The following is an 11,192-nucleotide window of genomic DNA, read 5'->3' as shown; positions in this document are numbered from 1 at the left end:
TATACTACACTTCAGGGACAGTTTTTGCAAATTGCCTCATTAGAAAAAAAATCAGGTTCTCTTCTTCTCCTGTCACTGATGATTTAAGCATCTTCTCTCTAAAACTGATTTCACCAGAGACTGTCATCGGCCAGCAATGTTTAGATTTAAGGACAGAATATAAGAACCTAATCATACAGAAATAAATTCCCTGGTTTTGGTAAACATTTTTCCTTTGCTACTGTGTCTGGTCCTATCTCAAATTCTATCCCAACACCAGTGTTTTATTTTCCACAGGCAATTATCAGAATAATACACAGTAATGGCTTGAAAAAAAAAAAGCACATAATATAAAAATTTTCAGCTTCTGGTATCCAAGCAATAGAACTGGCATTGGCCAGCAACACCATTACACATTTAACAGAAGACGCATATGGATTTGCCCACTTGTACATCTATCTACATGTTTATATTCGTTCTGCCACCATCTGGATATTAGCACCATGTTTCAATAGCACCATTCTGCTGAACGGAGAGATAACTCAAGGGAAAGATGGGACACTGTGCTCCATGGTGAATGTTAATGGTACTTGTGTGTGAGTCTGAAGACAGGTGGTCCATGACATGAAGATGACTCTTCTGCCTTCCCCCCCTTCAAGAGCTGGTTCTGAAGGCTTCTTTCCCTGGGGGCTCTACTCCTCTCACCCTCCCCTGATTTTCCAGGTTCAGTTCATATAAACACCTCTTACAAACCAGAAAATTCACCTTCATCTTGAGACCATAACCTACTTTGACTCCTGCTGGGTGATGGAACATTAAAGATTCAGCCTTCTTAACTTTTTTGGACTCCCTGACTCACCTGTTCCCTTCAAGGAAACAGATTCTCAAAAGTAACTACTGGGTGTGCTAGAGAGTAGGTCAGCTTTACCTCCTTTTTGAAAAGTTTTTTTTCTTGAGACTATTAGTTTATACAAAGTTTTTCTATACTTGATACAATTTACCTAGGTCTTAGAAATATTTTCATCTAGAGCTCCATTTCCCAACCTGAGGGTAGGTGGGCGGGTTGTAGACGCAGACCTGGCTGTACCACTTGTGATGTGTAAAGCTCCAGCGGTGGAAAGATGTTCGCCCTGAATTGAAGACCCAGGCAGGGATGTGCCAGGGAAGGGACAGTCACACAGGAAGACTCACATGCTCTTCTACGAAGCAATGGGTATGTGCCAGGGAAGTGGGGAGAATAGAAGCCCACATTCTCTTCCTGATACAAGAAACTGATTTCTGATCATTGGTTTTTTAAGAGTTTTCATAGAAATTATCCTAAGTCAGAAATGTCTTCTGTATAACCTAAGTCCCTTAGGTTTACTAAAGCTACAGTTCCTGCCCATTTCCTCTTCTTCTAGTGTCCCTAGGAAGGCATGGGAGTCTACACAGCTCAGATGTAGAGCCTACAGGGATTAGGGACAGACTGAGTCTGTAGCCAGGACTTTTTCTTCCTGCCTCAGTTAAATATTGGGTAGAGAAAGCGGTCCCCTGCCTGGATGAATTACAAGAATGTTCCTGAAAGTTCCCCCATGACATCTGAAACAGCAGCTACCCCAAGTAGGAAGATTTAGAAAAAAAAAAGAAAAAAGGGAGTGATTTCATCAAAGTAAATTAACAAGTGTATGTCTTCCCTGGATAAGTGAGGCTCTGTTTCCTGATACTCTTGAGGTAGTCTGGGGAAAATATGGTCTCTCTCTGTTTTTATCTTTAAGGGAGAAACAAAAGACATCATTTCATAGACTTGTCCAACTGGGTACCTTTCCCAGGAGATGACCCCCTGAGAAGCCCAGTTCTCCTGGACACCTCACCTGCCTATCAGGGAGCAGTGAGCACAACAGTGCCATGAGTCCTGAGGGACACTGTGTGGCTAAAGGGACACAGTGTAATTTTTGTTATGAGTCAAAGTTGAACCTGAAACACACAGAGTAACACAGTGAGGAAGTGGTCCCTGGGCTAGAACATGTCCTGGTCAGCAGGCTGCTGCAGTCTATGGTGGGGGGTGGCTTCCTCCTGCACTCAGGGTGCTTTGGGGATCTTGAGTGGCTGTCGCTTCCTTGGCCTTTGGGTGTGGGCCATGTGTGTCTGGGAACACGAGAGGCAGCACTGAGCCCTCACGGTGGGCACGGAACATTTCTTCATGGTTTTCAGCGTCTGGCAGAAACTGGCTGATAAGTTGTCCTTGGTGCAAAGGAGATCTGTGGGAGGAGACAAAAGATGAGGAAAAAAAAAAAAAAGATGATCTTTTTGTTAAGTGAAAGAGCACAACTTCTATTAATGGAAGATTTTATATGTCTACTGAGAAAGGAGCCATAGCAATTCATAATAGTTGACATCCACTGACGGTCACTCCTGTGTAGTAATGTGTTGATTATAACAGTTCCTAATTTAACTAATAACAATGTGTTTGAGCCTAGTTATAATAATTTAAAATTCACAGTCCAAAACCTTTGTACCAGCCTAATATCTTGACAGTCCTTTCCTCATACATGATTGGACTAGATTTCTCAGGAACCATCCTCGCATATTCTGTGGGTGGTAGATACTCAGACTGCAGTGGCCTTTGTCTGGAAGAAATTCAATAAGAGCCCGGTAACAGATTTTTCTTTTATAAAATGAAATTTGTTTTAAACTTTGCTTCTGTGCCTCTCAGAGCTCTACCTGATTTTCTTTCTCCATTACAGATTTGAAGAGTCCTACAGTAAAGCTTTTTACCCCAAACAGGCTGCTGTCCTTTGTAAATAGAATTGTCAGTAAAAGCAGAAATTGAGGTAATATTCCTCTTTACCCAAATCTGTGACAGTGTTTCACCTCTCTCTGCATTTTTCACCTTCAGGTCATAAAGGCAAAAAATGCTTTTCACCTGCTCAGAACTCATCGTTCCTTGACTGTGCCCTTTTTTCTTCTTCATATAGAGATATCTTCTATTAACTGTCAGAATTCCATGTGGTTTGCAAGTGTTAAGTGCACTTGAGAGTAGGTAACCTAGAATGCTCCTAGAACCCACAACCTTTTCATTGCCGCTGCTTTTCTTCTTCAGGCCTCTTCTTAAAACTATTATAAAAGTCAGTGTCCCCTAATCCCACAGGAAACTTCTGTACATGATCTGATATTTCAGAAAGAGTACATATTTCTGCCAAGTGTTCCTACTGTGGAATAGGAATCTGAGCTCTTCATCTCCCACGTTCCTGCAGGAGCAGCAGATGTTCTCCATGGGGCCTATCAGAATGCAATGCATATCACAGGCAATCTGCCCAAAGGACTGCAATGATGGAAAAAAAAACTTTACTTGTTTATATAGCCGAATGAATACAACACAGTAAGTTCATGTTCTCAAGATGCATGCATGCGTGTGTGCTCACTTCAGCCATGTCTGACTCTTTGTGACCCTGTGGACTGTAGCCCGCCAGGCTCCTCTGTCCATGGGATTCTCCGGACAAGAATACTGGAGTGGGTTGCTCTTTAGAATGAGGCAGGGCTTCGTTCCTAGGCTTCTGGCTTTGGAACAGGGCCCAGCATAGATGCCTGGGCATCATAGGGTTGCTCTGATTTCTAAGTCTCTCCTAAGGCCCGTGTGGATGGTGGATGGAGAAGGTGCATCTGGGGTAACTCTTTGTCCCACAGTCTCCTTGCCATGAATCTGTGAGTGCTCTGGTGGTACTACAAGAGAAGACAGTGGAAGTCTGAAAGCTTAGCTTCCATTCCTCCTCTCCAGAAAGCTTCTTTTGGCCATGTTGGACCACATGGATCCCTTCTGTCCCAATCTCCAAACCTGTATTATTGTTGTAACATTTGCTCAAACATGGCACTATGTTCTATCTTAAACTGTTCTGTAAATGGTATGTGAGCCTTTTCTACTAAAGGCTGAAGTGTGACCTCTCTCTAGGGTGCCTACCATTCTATTAGGTTGGCCAAAAAGCTTGTTTGGGTTTTTCTAAAACATCTGATGGAAAAACCCCAATGAACTTTTTTTGCCAACCCAACAGAAAAGTTTCTTAGAGTACCTCAAAGTCTTTAACTTGTTCTGGGTTGAATTGAGTCCTCCAAAGCTTAAATGTTCCTTCAAAGTTGAAGTCTTAACCATTGGTACCTGTGGATGTGAGTTTATTTGGAAATATTTCTTTGCAGATGTAATTATGATGTAAATCAAGATGCAGGCACACTGGAGTACAGTGGGCTCTTAATCAACATGACTGTGTCCTTATCCAGAGAGAGAAGAGATAGACACATGTGGTAAAGAGAAAGTCATGTGATGACACAGACACACAGAGGAAGATGGCCATGTGAAGATGGAGGCAGAGACTGGAGTTATGCAGCTACAAGCCAGGGAAAGCTGATGACCACCAGAAGCTAAGACAAGAGAGCATGATCCTACCAAGAATCTTGGTTTTTTAACTCCTTGCCTCCAGAACTGTGAGAATAAATTTCTGTTGTTTTAAGCTTCTGATAAGTTGCAAGAGCCCTAGGAAAGTAATGCACCTCCTCCCCCATAACAATGATGGATATAACAATTTATGAAGCACTAACCACATACTAGGCAATGTGCTTGATATATACTATTTCATTTGATCCTCACAGAAATTTACTTACAGGTACATCTATTTTTCTCCTTTTAAAACTGAAGTTCCAGAAAGGCTTACTAACTGGCCCAGCATCACACAGCTGGAAAGTAGATGGTGATGCTGGAATCCGAATGTTGCCTTAGTGCCTCTAGAGCTTTGCCTCCAAGAGAACGGATCTCTTGTGCTGGTGATGGGGAGGAGGGGCCCACATGGACAGATCTTCCCTCACCAGAACATCATTTGTTTAACCCAGGGCTCCCACTTGTCAGGTCCACACCTCCAGGAATAAAAGAGGCCCAACCAAGCCTGGTGTCCTTGCCTGATCTTGGGAACCACAGGATCACGAGCCCTGCTTTTCAATGGTCCTCAGAGCCCTGGGAACATGTAGGTCCCGAGTTTTCCTGTTTGAAAGTGGGGAACTGGAAGGACGAGTAGAGGAAGGCAGTGACCTATATTGGGAGCCTGTATTCCAGGCCTATGTTTAGCAGCTCATTTAGACAATGACTGTGAGCCCAACAACATGGCAGGGCTTAATTGCACCAGTTCTCCTTATTATTGTAAAACAATGAAGGCTGGCTATGTTCATCAGCCAACTGGATCCCAGCCGAAGCACACACAATACTTATAATTAGGGGCAACTTAGAGAGGACATCCCAATTTGCCTATGTTTGTTCAATAGAAGTCACACTTGGAAACTTAAAGGGACAGTTATAAGCTTGTTCCCTTGCTGTTAGCTATGTCTAAGTTGAAGGGATAATATTTTGTCCACAAAAGGTAAAAAGTAATTTCCATGTTGTTGGCAAATACAGATTCTGTAAGACTTTGGGTTCCTTGAGGCTAGGGACTGTGGCATACTCACGTCTATATCCTCAGTTTTTAGGTTTTTCCTGAAATGTATCTTGTGATCAGCAATATTTACTGAACAAATGAATGAATTGAAATTCTGTTCATCTGGAAGAATATCTTTCAGTAGGAAGTCTGCTGAGGAGTAGCCAAGATGGAGCAGGAAGACCCTGAGCCCACCTCTTCCCACAGGCATACTAAAATTACAACTGTGTACAGAGTAACTACTGATAAGAAAGACTAGCAGAAAAGATCTACAACTAGAGATATAAAGAAGAAACCACAAGAGACAGGTAGGCAGGATGGAGATGTAGTACAGTTAAGACCCATAACTCTGGGCAGGTGGACCACAAATGAAAATAATAATAACAGAGGTTCTCTGTGAGCAGGGGGCCTGACCCCCACATCAGGCATTCCAGGTCAGTAGTCCTGCATGGATAATATGAGTCCCCAGAACATCTGCCTTAAGGCTGATAGGGCTGAAATTTAGGAGAGCCAAAGGGCTATTGGAAATAAAGACCCCATTCTTAAAGGGCTTCCCTGCTGGCTCAGATGGTAACAATTTGCTTGTGAAGCAAGAGACCCAGGTTCGATCCCTGGGTCATGGAGATCCCCCAGAGAAGGGAATTGTTACTATTCCAGAATTCTTGCCTGGAGAATCCCATGGACAGAGCAGCCTGTGGCCTACAGGCAATGGAGTCACAAAGAGTTGGACATGACTGAGCAACTAACACTTTGACTTAAAGGGCACACACAAAATTTCACGTGCTCCAGGACCAAGGCAGAAGCAGTAATCTGAAGGCAGTCTGTCTGTACCAGGATGCCCCAGGTCAGGCAACTACCAGGTGGAGACACGGCCTCAGTCACCAGCAGCCCTGCTGCTTTAAGACCCTCTGTGCTGCCTTGACTTGGCCCTGCCCACTGGAGGGCCTAGGGCCCAGCCTTTCACACCAATGTGCTAGAACTAGCTTCAGGACCCCCAGGGCCCAGTCCCCACCCACCAGCAGGTTGACACATCAACTCTAGGACCCCCAGAGCCCTGAGGCCAGAAGTCCCAGGACCAGGTTTCACCCACCAGGGTTCACCCTGCAGCTTGCCATGTCAGTAAATCCTGGCCCTTGTCCATTTGGCAGGCAAACATCTGCTCTGAGACACCTTGGACCCTTCATCCAGCAGCCCCAGGATATGGCCCTACCTACCAGTGGGTCAACACCAGCTCTAGGACCTTCAGGACCCTGTAACAAGAGACCCCGAACCGGGCTCTACCAATCTGCAGGCTGACATCAACTCCAAGTCACAGGTCACACACCAGCAGGCCAACAGCAGCTTTGGGACACCATTGACCCCACAGCCAGTCATGTCGGGAACCACCTCCACCTACAGGTAGGCTTGTAATCAGCCATCTCATGTCCTGGCCCCACCAAGGCAGAGCCTGGCAGCAATCTACAGGAAGCCAGCCACACCTACCAGACCACCCACAGTGGTCAGCCCATCACAACAGAAGGACCCATGCAGCCCACGTGGGGACACCTTTAGAGCACAAAGTTTTTGTGATGAGAGCAGACTATGCTGCTGGAACACATGGATTTCTCCTACAAAAGTCTGCTTCTCCAAGGTCAGAAAACATAACCTATCAGATACACAGAAATAAAAACAGCAAATCAGGCAAAATGAGGCAATAGAGGAATATATGCCAAATGAAGGAATAAGATAAAATCCCAGAACTAACTGCACTGAAGACAGGCAACCTATCCAAAAAATAGTTTAAGGTAATGATTACAAATATGCTCAAAGAACTTGAGAGAAGAATCGGTGAATACAGTGAGAGGATTAACAAAGAATCAAACAGCTGAAGAATAGAAAAGCTGAAATAAAAAATACACTAAAAGTAACTAACAGTAGATGAGATGATAGGAACAGATCAGCGAGCTGGAAGACAGTAGTGGAAATACTGAAGTTGATCAGAAAAGCAAAAATTAAAAAAAAAAAAATGAGGACAGTTTAGAGACCTCTGTGATACAATATTAAGTACACTAACATTCACACTTTAGGGACCCCAGAAGGAAAATTAGGGAAATGGGCAGAGAACATATCTGATGATGTAATAACTAAAAGCTGCCCTAACCTGAAAAAGGAACGAGACATCCAGGTCCAGGAATCACACAGTCCAAAATAGGATCAGCTCAAAGATGACATTGAGACACAATGTAATTAAAATGGCAAAAATTAAATGGAGAAAATTAAAAGCAGCAAGGGAAAAGCAACAAGTACAAGAGCACTCCCATAAGGCTATCAGCTGACTCTTCAGCAGAAACTCTGCAGGCCAGAAGGGCATGATATATTTAAAGTGATGAAAAAGGAAATTCTTGGTTGTAATCAAGAATATTCTACCTGATGGAGAGATCGAAAGTTTTACAAAAGCTAAAAAAATTTAGCACCACTAAACTTCTCTGGTGACTCAGACAGTAAAGAACCCACCTGCAATGTGGGAGACCTGGGTTCAGTCCCTGGGTTGAGGAGATCCCCTAGAGAAGGGCATGGCAACCCACTCCAGTATTCTTGCCTGGAGAATCCCGTGGACAGAGGAGCCTGAAGGACTACAGTCCATGGGGTTACTCAGAGTAGGACACGACTGAGTGACTAAGCACACAAATTAGCTTTACAAGAAATGCTAAAGGGACTTCTATGAGTGAAAAATAAAATGCCACAATTAGAAACATTAAAATTATAAAAGGAAAAATTAAATGGTAAATACAAATACACAATAAAGGCAAATATACAAAAAAGCAATCATGTAGAAAGATTAAAAGGCAAAAACAGCAAGTTCGTCTATATCCACAGTAAGTAGCTAAGGAATACACAAAACAAAAACACATAAAATATGATGTCAAAAACAATAAACATGGGGGAGAGGAGTAAAAATGCAGGGTCGTTAACAGATTATTGACCAGGGGACTTTGGTAGACACTAATACCTGTGGCCAGTGAATTGGTATGTAAGTGAACATTGAAATGTCTCCAGTCAGTAACATTCAGGTGAAAAACAGATGTATTAATATGACTCTGGTCAATAATGTGTTAAACACATCCTATACATAGAAAATCCTAAAAAGATGCCAACAAAGACTACTAGAGGTCATCACTGAATTCAGTAAAGTTGCAGGATACAAAATTAATATACAGAAATCAGATGCATTTCTATACACTAACAGTGAACTATCAGGAAGAGAAATAGAAGAAACAATTCTATTTATAATGACATCAAAAAGAGTAAATTATCAAGGAATAAATTAAAGGAGTTAAAAACTGTACTTGGAAAACTATCAGACACTGATGAAAGAAACTGAAGATGACACAAACAACTGGAAAGATATCCTGTGTTCGTGAATTGGAAGAATTAATTCTGTTAAAATGACGATACTACCCAAGAAAATCTACAGATTCAATGCACTCCCTATCAAATTACCAAATGCATTTTTTACAGAATTAGAAGAGATTAATTCTTAAATGTTTATGGAAGCACAAAAGATTCCGCAATAGCCAAAACAATCTTTAGAAAGAAGAACAAAGCTAGAGGTATTACATGTCCTGATTTCCAACTATATGACAAAGCTATAGCAATCAAAACAGTATGGTACATACACAAAAACAGACACTGCTTGATGGAACAGAATAGAGAGCCCAGAAATGAACCCACTCTCATATGGGCGAATAACCTATGACAAAACAGTGAAGACTATACAATGGGGAACTGACAGCCTCCTCAACACATGATGCTGGGAAAACAAACAGCTACATGCAAAAAAAATCAAACTGGACTGTTCTCTCACACCATGCACAAAAATAAATTCAAAATGGATTAAAGGCTTAAGCATAGGAAAACACCTACAAAATTTTTTGAAGAAAACAGCAGTACATGCTTTGATGTCAGTTTCAGTAATTTTTTTTTTTTTGATCTGTCTATTTAGGCAAGGGAAACAAAAGCAAAAATAAATGGGGATATATCAAACTAAAAATCTTTTGCGTAGTGAAGGAAAATATCAACAAAACATAAAGGCTCCTACCGAATACCCAAGATCCTGATACTGGGAAAGACTGAAGGCAGGAGGAGAAGGGGATGACAGAGGATGGGATGGTTGAATGGCATCACCGACTCGATGGACATGAGTTTGAGCAAGCTCCAGGAGTTGGTGATGGACAGGGAAGCCTGGCATACTGCAGGCCATGGGATTGCAAAGAGTCAGACACAACTGAGCAACTGAACTGAACTGAATAGGAGAAGATATTTGCAAACAGTGTATTTGATAAGGGGTTACTATCCAAAATATACAAAGATCTCGTACATCAACATCAAAAAGCATACAACCTGATTAAAGAATGGGCAGAGGATCTGAACAGAAATTTTTCCAAAGACATACAGCTGGCCAACAGGCATGGGAAAGGATGCTCAGCATTACTAATCATCAGGGAAATGCAACTCAAAACCACAATGAGATACCACTTCACACTGGCCAGAATGTCTTGCATCAAGAAGATCACAAATCACAAATGTTGGCCAGGATGTGGAGAAAAGGGAGTCCTTGTGCCCTGTTGGTGGGAATGCAAGTTGGTGCAGCTACTATGGAAAACAATATGGACATTCCTCAAAAAATTAAAAATAGAACTACCATACAACCCAAAAATTCCACTCCTAGGTATTTATCCAAAGAAAACAAAAACACTAATTAGAAAACACATATGTACCCTTATGTTCATTGCAGCAACAACAGCCAACATATGGAAATGACATAAATGCCCATCAACAGAAAAATGGATAAGATGTATATATCATTCAGATATATACAATGAAATAATACTCAGCCATGAAAAAGAAATGAAATCCTGCCATTTGCCACAATATGGATGGACCTAGAGGGTATTAACACTAAATGAAATCAGACAGATTTTACTAATATGTGGAATCTCCAAAAATAAAAAACAAAAACAGACTAATAGATACAGAGAACAAACAGGTGGTTGCCAGAAGAGTGTAAGGTAAGGGGAGGAAAAGAAATAGGTGGAGGAGATTAAGAGGTACAAACTTCTAGTCACAAAATTAATGAGTCATGGGTATGGAATGTACAGTGTGGGGAATACAGTCAATAACTATGTAATATATTTGTATGGTGACATACCATACCTAGACTTATCATTATGATCAATTTGAACTGTATAGAAATATCAAATCACTATGTTGTATACCAGGAACTAACGGTGTTGTTTGTTATGCTTCAAAAACTAACTCATAGAGAAATAGGTCAGATTTGTGGTTACCAGAGGTGGTGTCTTTTCACCAGATCGAAGGCAGGATGAGATGGCTGGATAGCATCACCATCTCAATACACATGAGTTTGAGCAAACTCTGGGAGATAGTGAAGGACGAGGAAGCCTGCAGTACTGCAGTTCATGGGGTCACAAACCGATGGACACAACTTAGCAAGTGAACAACAGAGGTGGGTGGTGTGGTGGAGGGGGAATTGGATGAAGGCAATCAAAAGGTAGAAACTTCTGGTTATAACATAAGTACTAAGGATGTAATATATAACAGGATAAATACAATTAGTGATGCTGTACATTATATATGAAAGTGGTTAAGAGGAATCCTAAGCATTCTCATCACAAGAAAACAATTTTTTCTATTTCTTTAATTTTGTATCTATGAGATGATGTCCATTCATAAACTTTTCATGATTATCACTCCCTGTTGTATGTAATTAAATAATTATGCTGT

General features: G+C 41.7%; 1 protein-coding gene across 1 annotated transcript in view; it reads right to left on the bottom strand.

Moving 5' to 3' along the window:
* Window positions 1-306: 306 nt before the first annotated feature.
* ADAMTS12 (ADAM metallopeptidase with thrombospondin type 1 motif 12) overlaps window positions 307-11,192 on the bottom strand; it is a 376,425-nt gene continuing 365,539 nt past the window's right edge. The window contains exon 24 of the mRNA XM_061129264.1: window positions 307-2,216. Coding sequence (XP_060985247.1) covers window positions 2,038-2,216 — 179 coding nt within the window. The 3' untranslated portion in view covers window positions 307-2,037. The remainder of the gene's footprint in view (window positions 2,217-11,192) is intronic.

This window comes from Dama dama, chromosome 25 (assembly GCF_033118175.1).
Source record: "Dama dama isolate Ldn47 chromosome 25, ASM3311817v1, whole genome shotgun sequence".
Lineage (NCBI taxonomy): Eukaryota > Metazoa > Chordata > Mammalia > Artiodactyla > Cervidae > Dama > Dama dama.
Note: the sequence above shows the minus strand (reverse complement) of the source record. Positions and strands in the feature narration are given on the sequence as shown.